Below are 16,398 nucleotides of genomic sequence, written 5' to 3' on the forward strand. Positions count from 1 at the left end.
TTTCTTAGTTGAAAAAAACTAAAAATCCATTTGGTGAGCAAAAAGTCATCAAGAGAGAAGAGAATAAGAATGTTGCAGAGGCCTCCTCAGGTACGGAAGACCGTAGCCAAGAACAGTGGTGGGTAGGCGCAGCAGAGCGAACACCCGGTATTGCTTTGTCTCTTCCTGGGAAGTACAGACTGGAAAGTCTGATGGGAAGGCCAGGAAAAAAAAACCATTTTGTGATCTAATGAGTTTTTTTCTCCGTGGCTGTCCTAGAACAGTATGAGCTGTAATCCCAAATGACTTGACGGTCCGGCAAGTTGCTTCTCTTGCGTCTCTCCTACCTTCTTCCGCTGCCCCACCGTCCCCCCTCCCTCTCTGCAGGTTGCGTGAGGCAGCACAGTGCAGACAGAACGAGCGAGCGTAGGTGTGGGAGCCGGAGCAGCCTGGGCGGAGTCCCTGGTCTGCCACTCAGGGCTGCGTGATCATGGGCGAGTGATTCACATTAGCTGAGTCTCAATTATGTACATATGAAATGAAACTAATAAAGGTACCTACCTTATAGGTTATGTAAGTCTGAAATGAGAAAACTGATGTGAAGAGCTTAGTCAGAGGCCCGGCTCCCGCTGAGAGCAATGTTAGTATTATCATTATTATTATCATCACGGTACTAGGGCTTGAACTTCTATCCCTTACTTTTCCATGTGACTGAGCCCAGTTCTTAAGGGAATGCTGTCTTAAGTAAAATGTAGGATAGGTCTGTATTCCAGGAAAGTTGCTTCCATGAGTGTTTTATCTCCTTTATGGATTGTGTTCATTTAACACATATGATAGAGTACACTCGGCCAAGTGACCACACAAATGCATTCAAGCATGCTAATGAGGAAAAAGTTAAATGTTTTATAGGTTATAACATTTAAAGACTCAAAAAAGCACCAAAAAGTTAGTTTTCAAGACTGTAAAGAGTTAGTGCAGTCTTTAACTTTAGTTTATAGTGTTGAAACTAAAAAAAACAAACACTTGAATCAATAAGCAAACACATACCTCTCTGAAAAAGAGAAAACAATACCAAGATTCAATCACAGATATTCAAGGATTGTTTATTTTGCCTTGAAAAGCAGGTAAATGATCATTTCAGAACTTCTCATAAATGAGACTATACTTTTAAACATACCTTCATTCCCGTTGGCTAGTAGTTTCTTCACACCATATATGCATCTCTTAAAACTTCTTCTAATCTGCCTTAATAACTAAGAGGATAAGACCATTCGGCATGAAGATGTGAGAAGTCCAACACCCTAGAAAGGAATCCAGGACACTAGTTATATGACGTGTTGCTGTGGCTTTGTCCCCACAGATGATAGAACAGCTGAGTCGGCTGGTCGCTGACCACCTGGGAATCCAGCGCTGGCTCTTTAAGATGGACTATGAGTTTGGAGGAAATGGGACCGCATTTTGTGACATTCTTTCCCACCTCCAGTGCCACAAGTGGGTCCTGAAGGAGAGCAGCAGATACGGCCGCAGAGACTGGAACAAGAAGTGGGCACAGGTGAGTGTTCATGTCTGTGAATTGTTAGGAAGTAAAGCCAAAGGCTTCGCTAGGAGGTGGAAGCACCTTCTTCAGGGCTTGGCAGTGAACCTTAGGCAAATCATTTTGCCCTTCTTAGCCAATGGGTTGGTTAGGTTCTTTTAAACATCCCTTCATTGGGCCCTAAAAGTCTTCATTCATGTCTTCAAATAGGATATAGTAATCATTAGGAAATAGTTTTTTTTATCATATTCAGGCAGTATTACAAGTCTCATCACTTGCTCTAAGTGGGTCTTGATCATATGCTGCTAACAACTGACATTAATAAGCTAGCCCATATTTTATTATGAGAGACAGATTCTATTAGCGAATGGTTGTCACCTGGAAACTAATGTGTAATAGCATTCTGTCAGCAGCCATGTGTTTCTGGAGACAATTCAAGGAAATTTATGTAACTGCTGGTCCCTGTGAGGTGCCGAAAAAGTGATACATCCTGGACAGAAAATCTCCAGGTCAAAGGTGAACAATAGGTAAAATGTCTTTGCCTGTGAGTGTATAGAATCTTCCATGCATTGTATATTGGTGGAAGGATGAATTGTACAACTTCTTAGTCTGTTCCAAACTTGCTTAATAATTAAAGTAATTTTATATGGCCTAATATATAAATTAAACCCACCATTCTAACAGCTGCCTCACTTTGCATCCAGAGGCCTAGCCTAGCTTAGCTGTCCTTCATCCCAAATCTTTGTCACGGCTGACCTACTGGTGAAGAAAACTCAGAGGTAAATTCCCGTCACTGACTCCTTCCCCCACTGACGTGCGTGACAGTGGGCTGCACAGTGATTTGCATCCCCTCTGGGCTTCCATCGTCCTCACACACATCTAGGAGGATATGAATCAAGACAAGTGAAACGAGGGGCACGCAAGAGAGAGCCGCATGACTCTTGTTAAAGTCAAACAAGGAATAAATCTACAGAACAGTCAGAAGAGAGAGAGCCCTCTGACAAATGTTACTGTTCTCCCCATGATCTATTCTGGGCTTTTCTTCCCCCTGCATCAGTGAATGGACTAAATGCAGAACCTGTCACGGCCAGCTCTTTACATATTATTTAAGGGCTACCAAAATGAATTACTCTTCTAGAAAAAAAAAATAAAACAAGGAAAATGTATTTAATTTTGAGGCCCATAGAGGTTTCTCTTGTGTTATTTTTGAAATGGATTTTATTTCATATTGTATAGAAGTTTCTTCTTAAAGCAAAACTGTTGAGAGTCATTGATGAAAATATGACTTTTTCATTTAAAAAATTGAAGTGTTAGTGTGCAAAGTATTGGTTGGTCTCAATATTTCAAACCAATATTTGTTTTAAATTCTCCTAAAACTAGACTATGATAAATTTTAAATGTTTGACTTTAAGTGTAAAAAACATTAAAAATATTGACATTGGCTGAATTGTACTTAGGAGCCTGACTATATATTATTTCATTTCAATTATTTTAAACTATATCATTTTAAATTGTCACAAAATACATTTAGCATTATTATTAATATTATTAAATGTGAAGATCTTGAATCATTAATAATCTGTCTAAATCATTCTTTAACTTAATAAGGGCAAAATTATTATTCAGAAAACTTTTTATACTCTGAGACACATGCTTAGCCTTGGTGTGGTTAGAAGCCCCAAATATTTTTTTAAATAAACAAATAAAATAGCTCCAAAGAGCTTTTTTGAAGAGGGATAGGAAACTATTAACATTTTTTGCCTTCAAAGTAAAATTGTATTCAGAGTAGAAGTAAACTATAATCCCCGTTGAGTGTAGCTTTTGAGAATTTAGAATTAGAATTTTTTTTGTTCCAGAAGACCATCATAATGGCGCCCACTTAGACCTCAAAGCGTGACTTCATGAGCACAGGTGTGTTTTCGTGTCCTATCACGGTTGGTAGACCTGTTTCTTTTGATAATGAAAGTGTTGTGACATCAAGCCTCACCCAGCACATACGAAATATATGCAGGCAGGTTATTAAAAATTTCCGCTTCTTGATGGAAGACTACCCTGCAGGCTAAGAGTCCAGAGAAAGACTGCATTCTGGGAGAATTATTAGAAATGAGATTATGACTGTAAGCACTAAATTATGTTAATACTTACAAATAGCATCATTTGCATAGCAGTTTACGACACGATACCATGATTTTTCTCATTGGCATGTTGTAGGCAACAGATTAAAACCAGGGCTGTTTATGGGAGCTGGAGCCGTTTGGAGATTCTCTTGCGTCTTCCGCAGATAATGGTTTTAGACGGAGGCATGTTTCAGTGTAGACTGGAGGACCCAGTACAAAGATCATCTTTCTTTCTACCTGTCTAATTCAGAACCAGAGCTACTTAACTGGTTGCAGCTGAGACTTGAAACAAAGTCATGGAGCAAACAAATGCTAACGAGCTGTAGACACACATTTTAAACATCAGTATAGACATGTAGGGAGCTCTAGGAAGAGCAGAATGTTTCCTGACAGCCACAGTGACGACAGAGAATGGACCTCACCCTTTTCATGCTGGTTTATCCTCCTCATTCTACCGGGTAACAAAACCTAATTCTCCAAAAGATTCCAGTGAACTCGTCTAAGTACTTGATGCTTGTTGATGGTTAACGAATCCACCGTGCTCACCCTCCACACTTCCCACCTGCCAGTCAGAGCTATTTTTTTCCATCTAGTAGGAACAACAGCTTAAGTCTCAGAAGACACATGTGTAAGGGGGAAGCCTTCCTGGACCCCCTTGCCTCAGACAGTGTAGGGAGACTCTGGTAAACACTTGCTGTGGTAGCAATCCTTCTGGTGGTGGTTTCTTTCTTTTTTTTTTAATCTCACCCAAAGACATTTTTTCATTGCTTTTAGAGACAGAGGAAGGGGTGGGAGTGGAGAGAGAAAGAACAATTCATGAGAAAACATCAATTGGTTACCTCTTGTATGAACCCAAGGGGGACCAAACCTGCAACCCAGGCATGTGCCCCAACCAGGAATCAAACCAGCGACCTTTCAGTTTATGGGATGATACTCTTTTATTTTTTTTTTTAAGGGGTTAATCTTCCCTCCCTCATTCCTGGGAGATTGGCCTGGTGGCAGAGACACTACTGCTGACAGGAGTTTGGAAGAGACTTTTGTAGAGCAGTTTCTCCATATGAAGAGCTAAGCTGCCCGCTCTTTCGGTTTTTCTGTGCGGACCTTCTTTGGGCCTCTGTTTCCCTGGGTGAGTGGTATCAGGTGTAGAGGTCCTGGTGGCACAGTTTTACCCCTTACAAGAAAAGGAGAAAAAGGAACTTGAACTGGCTCTATGCTACCATGTAATATTGCTATTTCAGCCATTGGCAAGAGCAGTTTTACCTTTCCTTGTACTTTGGTGTACTTTATTAGACACTTTAAATTAATTTGGAGGTCACCAAGGGGGGGTATTATGTATATACTAATTCAAGGCACCCAAGCCTAGAAAAGGTAGAATAAGCCACAATAGGTTTGCTTTCTTATAGAAGTCAGTCAGCAAATCAAGTACACTATTACAGAAGAGAACCATCAATCAATCCATGCCTTAGAATTGTATGGCTTCATTGAGACGACTTCCGACCATTCAGATGGCCATATAACTGAGTCCTGGGAGCCACTGCTGGATGGCTGGGCTTGGTGCTTCGTGTGGAATTTCTTAGGTATTTGTTAGGTGACCCCGAAGAACCATAACTCTGTAACTACATAATTTTTTGAAAAAATTAAAAGGTAATATAGTAAGATGAAAGGTATTTTAGACCAAATAAGTACCACTTACTTTTCCCAAGCATAGTTGCTTTCATTTTTGTGTATTAATTTCCCAATGTGTTGTATTTATTTCCTATAGCTATAGCAATAGTGTATTTGCTATTTAAGCATCAGATCTTCAATATTCTCTATGTTTACATGTGGATGTCACAATTAATGGGCATATAATATTCCCTCAAGTTGATTTACTCTAACCTGGTAAACCATTCAACTAAGTTGGAAATTTAGGTTTTGTCCAGCTTGCGTGTGTGTGTGTGTGTGTGTGTGTGTGTGTGGTAGCAGTGGTGGTAGGGAGGGAGAAAGGAGAGCAGGGGGGGAATTCGTTTACTTTTATTTTGGGTTATTATAAAATTGAACACCTTTTGTTGAATTAATTTCCTGGAAGAAAGACCAAGGAACAGCAGCTTTATGGCTCTTGTTAGGTACTGCCACATGACTATCTACGAAGGCGGTGCTACTTTGATAGGAAAGGCATTGTTATTCTGTTTACAGGCGGAAAAACTGGTGTGTGGGAAGTTAACCGACTGGCCCAAGCTCAGATAGCTAGTAAGTGGTTGTGCCTCGTTTGAAAGCCACACTCCTCCTGGCCCAGTGTAGTTGCCACAGTCAGAGGAGACCCCTGTTTGAAAACCCCAGACCAGTGTTCTCCTCCAGGTCCCTACCATCACAACCCACTGCCTTGTGGCAGGTTTTCTCCTTTCTACAGAGACTTGTGAAAAACACAAATGTCCCTGGAACACAGTGGCCATTGCTCTAGAATTTCCACAGCCCAGGCACACAGAGGTGACTAATGGGGAACCATGGGCTCTAGTTACCCAGCTGTAAAGAGGGGTAACGTTGGTACCCGCCTCAAGGGGAAATGGTGAGAGTTCAGTGAGCTACCCTCTGTGAATCGGTTAGCAATGTCCTTAGCACATCATACACCTTCAGGAAATGCTCCCTGTTATTACTAATATTACCATAAAATTGCATTACAATTAAATTGCAGGTAACATTGAACAAGTGTGCATAATATAATCTTCCTTTGATGATGTATCAGGAGGTCTTTTAGGGTCTTGCAGGGTTCCGGAGTATTTTTCTGTGCATCAATTATCATTATATAAAATTGTGGTCACTGAAGACACAGAATGGTGACCCGATTATGCCTACCCACTTATTTACCCAGATACTAATGCCTTTAAAAGAACAAACGTTGATAGCACGCTGGCTTCTTATCATTTGAAGAGAGAAAATAAATTCCAGTTAGTTGGACTTTCTCCATGTTGAGTAAAGAGGCATTGACCTGGTAGAGATTATTCTGCCCGTGCGACCGAAACCTGGTCGCTCCATTTTCTGGTTCCACTTGGTGTCTTTTCTAATTAGTGTAGCAGCACGTCACCACAATCATTGGAAAGTCTTAATCATTTACATATTTTTCCTTATCTCTGAAAATGACTTAGAATGTTTTCTTCCAGTTCAATGGTTATTTTCATGAGGCTGCCAGGGTTGGGTTTGAGGGGCGTCTCTGTGCCTGAGGAAGATGACAGGAGAGAGGAAATTGCCTCCCCCAGCTAAACGAAAGCCAGGTCCCCCTTCCGAGGACATAGAATAATCAGCTATACAAGCTGTTTGGTTTGTGTGTCCTATTGATTTAATATGCTTCTAATCAGTACATAAAGCTATGGGCCTGCAGTGTTAATTTTTCATATGCTTACAAAGTACCCTTTGATTTTCTGTCACACGGTAATTACAGCGTTTTGCCATTAAATAGGAAGCTTTGTGTAAACTAATTACTAGGTAATCATTGTCTACTGCAAGCGTGCTGTTTGTACCTTTTATTTTATTCTAAAAATGCACAGATCTCACAGTCTGGAAACACTCTACCTTCCAGCCATTAGCTCTCACTAATTCATAGCATTATTGTGGTGAGAGTGGCGGAGTTGTAATTGTTGGGGTATCAGAGCTGTTAATTACCGGAGTAAACAGTTGAAATGGTGCCAAGGTCTATTGTACAAGGCAGAGAAAAGGAGGTTTAAATGTTACTCCCGCCATCTGGGGACCAGGGGAGAGGCAAATGCTCGAGAACAGCAGTGAGGCGCTCTCGCCGCCTCGGCTCCAGGGTTGGCGGCCATATGGATCCGGAATATTCGGAATCAATTGAATTTAACTGCCAGTTTTTCGCAATAACAGCGTGGAAGGAAGGAATAAAGCAAAAGATGAGAGGGACGAGAATTGGTTAGCGTTTTCGCATCCAGGAAGTCCCAGTTAAAGAGTTCTTTTGGAAATATCTGCTTGGCTGAAAACCACAGAGCAGGCGTGGGTACTTGGACTGAATTCAGAATGAGTTTCACTCGCCCCTGCTGGAGACTGCGCCATTTGCTTCTGGTCGTCTGTCCCCGCCCCCCCCCTTGTGCCCCTCCCTCCGGGAGAGAGGGCTGCCCTTGAGAAGACGGGGACTTTCATGTCATTGTGCCAGATCAAACAAAAATCCTCACTTTTGGAATTCACTGATTTATTACCCTGGTATTTTAATAAGCATGGCCTGTAGAAAGAAGAGAATAATTGACATATAATGCTATTACATCTGCCTTAAGTATATGTTACATCTGTACATATGGGACTATCAGAAAAGGTACAGCTCTTCACTCCTAGTTTAAAGAGTAGATGCTTACCCAGTCCTTTTGTATAAAGTGAAAATATAATTTCTCCTGACAACCTCTTATTTCATGCCACAAATTCACCCTTCTCCCCCAGCACTTGAAAGAAAACTTAAATCCAGAAGGCACATGTGTTTTCTTTCATTTTTAATTCTCAATTAGAGAGCTTTTTTGGTTTACATGATTTTTCCAACCAGCAATATTTCTCTAACTGGAAAGAAACCAATTACCAATAATAATAATTATAGCTATTTCAACTTGCAGCTGATTTTTAAATTGCATGGTTTTTGCTTTAAAATGCGGTGCAATCTTTAAAACAGTCATATGTATTTACTTGATGTCACTCCCATTGCATACAATTTCCTTCAAACCCATTTTCCAACATTAAAAACATTTTTTAAATCTGCCACTTGCTGCTATAACTACTTTTTAGTATCATTCCCAAAACATGAACCTATTCTTCTTTTTTGAACTACCCTGGATTATTCAACTGTTCCTTCAGCAGCTGTTGAAGTAGTTTGGGGTATAGCGCAAATGACCCCCATAAAGAGAGCGGTCACAGGCTGCCACCTACGCCAGGAACCAAAGGACAGGGTTTGTCTAGCTTTTATGAAGGCAGGCTTGGCCCCGGGAAGATTTTCTCTGCTTTTGTGTACATGCGAAGTTCAATTACGAATTTCAAGAATCACTTCATCTTTATCTATCGAAACCCCAGCATGCAGCGTGACTGGGTGAGCCTAGAAAGAAAACCACAGCCCCCTGTGGGGAGGGGAAACAGAAACAGCCGTTTAAGTGCTGGAAAGCTGAAGGCGCAGGAGCCTTTGCCGAGCTCCCGGTCGGGGCGAAGCCGTGGTGCTGCGCTTTGGAATGGAGGCGCGACATATGTGCCTCAGTTGGACGAAACGCTTCTCGAGTCAAATCAGCTGCTAGGCCTGCACATCGGAGCAAGGTGGAGACCTGGATAATGAGGGACAGACTCCTCGAGAAGCAGCGAGTGGATAATGCCACGTAAGTATGGAATTATATACCGCGTTTTCACCATTCTGTTTAATGAGAGCCGCCACCGCAGCGAATCACTTGCCACACAGCCGAAATGGGCCATTAGCTATCAAGGGGAAATTGTCTTTGCCGCTTTCAGCAGATGGAGCAAATATTTTACAAAGCAATTTTACATACCAAAAACATTTGTGTGCCTTGGTAATGGTGGCTGTTTTACATTATGTTACCTTCTACAGCAGCATAATTTTCCATCTCATCGAAGGCAAAGTTGGCATTTTTGATTTTTTAAATTCTCAATTAACAATTAAACATGGAGTATTAAAGCAGTCTTAAACTTTAAGTAGGTGTGGGAAGCAGTTTACGACTTGCTGGAAACACTTTCATTTTTTCTTCATCCTCTCAGCATATTTTTGCACTCTAAAGAGGGACTATTTCTAATGGTCTCAGTGGAAAGGAATAAGTGGAAATTCCACCACCAGTTGCAGAACGGGAGGAACCAGTGCCTGGGAATGACCCCAGCACTTGCTGGCTTCCAGCGTCCACTGTGGGTTCCACAGTCCACAGGTTGGCCCGCCCACTTGAGTCAGTTTAAAATGTTTAAGCTCCAAGTAATAGAAAACCCAACTCAACTCAAAATAGCTTTAAAAATAAAGAGAATGTATGATCTCAGCTAAGATTTAAAGATTTGGCTTCAGACAAAGCTTAATCCAATGGCTCAACATTGCCAAGGATCCAGTTACTTTCCATCACTCCTCCGAACTTCACATAATGTCTGCTCTGCCTGAAGGCTGGCCGTCCTCAGGGTTGAAAGATGTCCTCCTCGCGCTTGTCCTTGATCACAACAATAGGGAGAGAGAACATCTCACCTGGTAGCTTTCTCAGAAGACCCAGAAAGCATTTCCTAACATCTGACTGGCCCACTTGGGTCGCATGCCCGTCCTGAACCAAAGACTGTGGCCAGGGTAAGGCTTTGCTAACTGGAGGCCCACCCTCAGAGCCGAGGGTGGGATCACTCTCGATCAACCAGCGTAGCCAAGGTTGGGATAGTGGCAGTTCCTGAAAGGAAGTTTGGGACACCATTACCCTGAGAGAGGGACAGAGACACTGACCATTACCCTGAGAGAGGGACAGAAACGCTGGACAGAGACAGAGCCAACAATGGATGTCCGTTCTACCATTTTTCATAAACACGACAGCACAGACTTAGCGTCACATGTGGATGAACTAATCTGACCCAAAGTGACCCTTTGTGCCCACTGATGGCAGTTACAGATCCCACTGCGCTGTGACATCCTGGTAGCAACTGGCTTGAATCCCAGTTTCGCTGCTTCAGGTCTGTGTGACATGACATGGGGAAGATAGTAACCAGTCCAGAGCGTGGCTTTGCGATGATAAATGTGAACCCCCTGCTCCAGGCCTGCCGCTGGGTAAGCTTTCAGTAAGCGAGAGCTGTTCTTTTACCTAAAAAATGACTACAATGGTAAAAAATAGCCCATGCCCGGCAAACTCACCCTCGATTTTGGAATCCCTCCATTCTCCACCTTTGTACAACTAGCCAACTGAAATCCCTCCCCAGTCTTTTCCTCCTGAGAGGGGCAGCAGATGTGGCGGAGAGCACTCACCCAGGTCAGAGACAGCCGCATTCTCAGTGTACAGTGTGCGAGTGTCGAAGGCCCAGCCCCTGTTCTGTCACCTGGGGCATCTTGGATAGTCCACGTGGCCCCTTTCAACCCTGACAGTCTTGCTTAGTGCTCCAGGCCACTGTCTTGGCCTTTCGGCCTAGGCCACCCTCCATTCCTTCACTTAAGAATATCAGAAACCTCTGTAAAGCAGGACCATCTAGGCAGGTCCTTTGGTTTCTCTTTTGAACACCACCAAGCACCGTCTGATGTGGGAGACTGGAGGTGATTAGCCAAGAAATTGCTTTACTTAGCTCACCGCTGCAGAGCCAGCCAAAAAGCTTCTAAAATAAAATGAGTTTTTCTGGGACTGATATTTAGAGCGTTCTAATTTGTATTCCTCCTTCCTCCTCTCCCATCCTCCCCAACACACACACACACACACACACACACACACAGGAGTGACTTGAGAAAGTTAACTCTCTGGAGTTTGAAGTTGAAGTAGCTCTAGTCAGTATTAAATTGGATATGCTAGCAGCTTCCCCCGAGATGTCCTGAATTTCCTTCAGTCAAATATCTGTTCCTTCAAATTTACACTTTCTTGATAGAAAAACAGAAAAAGAGAGAGAGCTGAGAGGCAAGGCCCATGCTTCCTGGAGCCCTCCAAGGTCATGACTGTTGTCGCACTCTGAGGGATAAATGTGGATACTGGCCAAAGGGGGAGCAGGCTGTGCAGAGGTGCAGATGAGGTTCAAGTTCCTCCTGGGAATGGCTCTAGAGTCATCAGCTCCGCAAAGGCTGGCAGCTAACGTGATTGCCGGAGCCAGTGCCATCGGCATAGAGTGAAAATCTGGAATTCTGATCTTTTTTCCCAAAAAGTAAAGGGTATTTTTCTAACATGTATTTATTGTCCACAAGTTGAACACTTTCCACAGCCCCAGAGCCGTTCGGTCTCCATGACCCGCTCTCTCAAACACCGACTCAGCGGTCCGCCACCCTGATGTGGCTCCATGAAAAGCAACTTCCCAACGACTGACTCCAAGTTTGTAAGATGGAGAACATGCGCCTGGTTGCTGGCCTATAACAGGCCACACACACACACACACACCACACACACTTTAGGAGGTGGAAAAAGCAGAAAAGAAAGCAAACTAGCAACAGTTCTCCCCAGTCCACTGTTTTCTGTTTTCAGTCACACGTTAAAAGTCATGCAGTAACAGAATCTGACAGCTCAGCAGGGATCTGACACAAGCCTCTCCATTCTGGGAGCCTCCACTTCCCATCTGCAAAGTAGGGGACAACACCGTGCTGGTTGGCCTCAGAGTGTTCCTGGGAGGGCTGCACGAGGTAATGAATGGGACCCTGCCGTGACAAGAGAAAGTATTTTATAAGTACCATTTGATGGTTCGCAAGAATATAGGGGTTTGTCCTGCATAGTGTGTCTTTGTGTGTGCACACGTGTCTGTGTGTGTCTGTGTGTATCTGCATGTACATAAGTTTATTCTAAACAGAATGAACCTGCATAGCTATAGATCTTCCCTTACCAGCACCCACCCTTAAAGTTGTAGTCAAGTTTGTACTGTGCGGAATGGTAATCACTAGGGAACAGAAACCGTCCCCCAGACCAGAAACTCACACCTGACATCAGTAGGCCCTTTGCTGAGCCCTTCTTGGCCTTAAGGAAGAGGTGTCCTCAGTTAGTCATACCACCGCTGTGACGGAGTCCTCTGCCCCTGGATTGGAGCTCTGGCCTCACCCACTAGTTGACAAGCAGCTTTGAGTCCCCAGCAGAAGCCGTGCTGTCTCAGGGACAGGGTCTGGGGGCTGAGGTAACTTGGAACTCTTACACAGAGTGTCATTCTGCTGCCCTTTCTTGAATATATGAGCTGCAGGTCCTGTTGTATTTTTTTTGTAGAGATAAGAAGATAATTTTCTTCACTGGTATGAAGGCCACTCTTACTAGAATCCTTGTATTTCCTATCAGATGTTTATAAAATAAAGAAACAAGTCAAACAGTTAATATCTCCCCATTATTTGTCTGTTTTTCTCTTAGAGAAGTAATTATGGCCCCAGCTGCTTCTGTGTGTCCCAGGGTCGCCCACTGAGTGCCACCCTGCCCACGCCGTCAGCACTGTACTTCTCATGATACAAGTCATCCTCCGACTCCCGCAGCAGAATCCCCTCTGGGAAATGCACCCCTTGCTGTGGCTCTGGGCACAGCAGAGACTAGCTGGCTTTGTAAGCAGAGGTGGTGGGGACACCTGGCACAGTGTCCAGATGCCTCCCACGTGCTACAGCCTTGCAAGTTAATTATTGGGCCTCACATAGCATGTTGTGTCCAAGGTGATACTTCATAAATGTCGCCTCATTTATCTTCCCCATGCCCCTCAGAGGCAGGGAATCCCAAATATTCACCCAGTAAGAATTACTAGTTTTTAAGTGGCTATCATCGAGGTGGCTCCTGGGCAGCAAGGAGGGAGCCTGTTTCACATTTTCTCATATTCTGTAACTTCAGCTGCTCAGGGCTGGGTCCCTGGGTGACCACTGCCATGATTCATCCCACAAACATTTAGTGCTCCCTGCCCCGAGCACTGGGCAGAACTGGCCTCAAAGCCACTGACCAGACTTCTAGCCAAGAAGGAGGCATAGGCAGAAACACTTGGCCCCTCTACACAACCATAAGGGGGTTCACAACTAACCTCAAAACAAAGTACAACCAGAACTGCCAGAAAATTGAACTGTACGGAAATCCGACGACCAAGGATTTAAAGAGGAAATATCCATCCAGATGGGTAGGAGGGGCGGAGATGGGGAGCCACAGGGGAAAGGATGTGGTGTGGTTGTGGTGAGGCAGTGCAGCGGCAGCCAGCAGAACAGGCAGTCCAACATTCACATGTGGTGGATAAAAACCAGGAGGGACACCTGGGGAGCAAGCCATCCCAGCGCCAGGCCAGACTGCGCAGCCCAGGGTTCCAGTGCCAGGAAAATAAAGCCTCATAACTTCTGGCTGTAAAAACCAGTGGAGGTTGGGGCAGCAGAAGAAACTGTCAGTCACTTAGGGGAGTTCATTTAAAGGACCCACATGGTCCTAGAACCTGCACAAATTCGCCCACTCTGGGATTCAGCACCAGGGCAGCAGCTACAAGGGCACCAGTTGTATATGGGGAAGTGGAGGAAGTAATGGAAATGGAGTGAGAGCTGAGCAAGTGGCATTGTTCCCTCGACCCCTCACCCACATACAGCACCACAGAGGAGCAAAGCTGGTCACCCGACCCTGTGACCACCCCACAGAGCCTGGTGCATACCTAAGGCTCTGCCTCTTACGATGTAACAGATCCACCAATATGCAGTCAAAGCAGCTCTAGCTAATACACAGAAACAAACACAGGGAGGCTGCCAAATGGAGGAGACAAAGAAATATGGCCCAAATGAAAGAACAGATCACATCTCCAGGAAAAGAACTAAATGAAATGGAGATAACCAACCTACCAAATACAGAGTTCAAAACACTGGTGATACTCAGAGAACTCACTGAGTACAGCAAACATGTAAGGGAAGAAATGAAGGCTACACTAGGTGAAATAAAGAAAAATCCACAGGTGAATTCATCCACAGATGAACCAACACTGAAGGGAAGGAAGCCAGGATTCCAATAAATGATTTAGAACATAAGGAAGAAATAAACAGTCAACTGATACAGAATGAATAAACAAGAATTAAAAAAAACAAGGAGAGAATAAAAAGACCCTGGGACATCTCTGAATGTGCCAACATCTGAATCATAGGAATGCCAGAGGAGAAAAGGAAGAGCAAGGAACTAAAAAATTATTTGAAAAAATAATAAAAGAAAACTTCCCTAATTGGGTGAAGAAAATAGATATACAAGTCTAGGAAGCACAGAGAGTTCCAAATAAATGGGACCCAAAGTGGAACATACCGAGACACATCAGAATTAAAATGCCAAAGTTTAAAGGTAAAGAGAAAGTCTTAAAAGCAGAAAAGCAGAGAGTTACCTACAAAGGAGTTCCCATAAGACTATCAGCTGACTTCTCAAGAGAAACTTTGCAGGCAAGAAGGGAATGGCAAGAAGTATTCAGAGTGATGGAAAGCAAGAACCTACAGCCTAGGTTATTTTATCCAGCAAAGCTATGACTTAGAATAGAAGGGCAGATAAAGTGCTTCCCAGACAAGGTAAAGCTAAAGGAGTTCATCATCACCAAGCCCTTATTATATAAAATGTTAAAGGGAATTATTTAAGAAAAAGAAGATGAAAACTCTGAACGGTAAAATGACAAACTTACAACTATGAACAACTGAATCTAAAAAAAAAAAACTAAGCAAACAACTAGAACAGGAACAGAATTATAAAAATGGGATCACATGGAGGGTTATCAGTGGGGAGGAGGAGGAATCGGGGAAAGGTACAAGGATTAAGAAGCATAATTGGTAGGTACAAAATAGACAGGGAGATGTTAAGAATATTACAAGAAATGGAGAAGAAAAAAGAACTTATGTGTGTGACCCATGGACATGAACTTGAGGAGGGGATTGCTGTAGGGAAGAGAGTACCAGGCAGTGGCAGCAAAGGGAAAGAAACTGGGACAACTGTAATAGCATAACCAATAAAATATACTTTTTTTAAAAAGCCACTGACCACACCATTGAGGAGCTAGAGGTCACAGAGAAAGGATGCCCAACTGGGGTGGCAGAGAAGGCTTCTTGGAGGAGGGGTGACCAGGACTAACTCACTAAGGGTCAGAAGAGGTGAGGCAGGGGAGGAAGAGGAGGAAGGAAGGCAGAACTGAGATGGAGCCAGGGCAGCCAGGGCAAGGCCAGGCCCTGGAGAGGAGAGACGACCTTGGGAACCAGAGCCCAGACCACAGAGACACCTCCTCCTGCATCTTGCTGAGGAATTTGGGCTCGCTTCTCAAGTGGATGGAGATCCACTTCAGGATTTAGGTGACAAGCATTTCACCTCCCTCTTTACTGCACCCTCTCCATCTCCAGCCCCCCAAACACATAAACACCTTTTCTCCTACTTCAGCAACTTAAAAGGCCTGACATTCTGTGATTTTTCCCCAATTTTTATGGTGCTAAAATACACATAACAAAATTTACCATCTTAACTGCTTTTAAATATACAGTTGGGTGGTATTAAATATGTTCATATGTTGTGCAGTCATCACTACCAGCGTCTCCATAACTCTTACCATCTTGTAAAACAAAACTCTGTACCCAATAAACACTAACTCCCCATTACCCACTCCTCCGACCAACAACCACCATTCACCGTCCTTCTCTGATTTTGATACTCCAAGTACCTGGGATTTTTGATATGTGGATGAGTGAATGAATAAATGAATGAATGAGTTGTTCCTCTGTGATGTCTTGATGTGGGTGATCACATAACAGATCACTGGGCAGATGGTCCAACACCTTTCAGAGGGAGGGCGGAAGGCAGAACAAAAGGGAAGTCTCCACTGCCCTGGGAGAGGGCCTGGCCTGCGTGGCTTCCTTCCTTGCCACTCAGTTTTCCCAGACAGGGTGGGAATCCACAGCTATGCTTCCTGGTCCCAGCTTTGGGCCACTTCATGAATCACAGACCATTGGTCTTTTTAAGAGAGTAGAATGGTTTTAGCTGAAACGAGTGTAGAAGAAGAAGGATGAGTGTAGAGGACAGGACTCAAAGGAGGAACCAAGAGGCAGGTTGTTGGGACTGTATGTCCTGTGTTCTTATTTATGATTTAGATGCAGGGCTTTGGGCAATGACGGAATGTACTGTAAGAGTGGAGAAAGAATGTGTGTACATTCGAGCAAGATACAAAAGGGGA

General features: G+C 43.7%; 1 protein-coding gene across 2 annotated transcripts in view; it reads left to right on the plus strand.

The window, feature by feature from the left end:
* IQCH (IQ motif containing H) overlaps nucleotides 1-16,398 on the plus strand; it is a 187,126-nt gene that overhangs the window by 113,473 nt on the left and 57,255 nt on the right. For both annotated transcript variants that reach the window (XM_037054202.1, XM_037054203.1), the window contains one exon: nucleotides 1,340-1,531. In XM_037054202.1, the coding sequence (XP_036910097.1) occupies nucleotides 1,340-1,531 (192 nt within the window). The remainder of the gene's footprint in view (nucleotides 1-1,339; nucleotides 1,532-16,398) is intronic.

The sequence above is a fragment of the Sturnira hondurensis genome, unplaced genomic scaffold, assembly GCF_014824575.4.
Source record: "Sturnira hondurensis isolate 20B ecotype Veracruz unplaced genomic scaffold, ASM1482457v3 Scaffold0008196, whole genome shotgun sequence".
In the NCBI taxonomy this organism is placed as follows: domain Eukaryota; kingdom Metazoa; phylum Chordata; class Mammalia; order Chiroptera; family Phyllostomidae; genus Sturnira; species Sturnira hondurensis.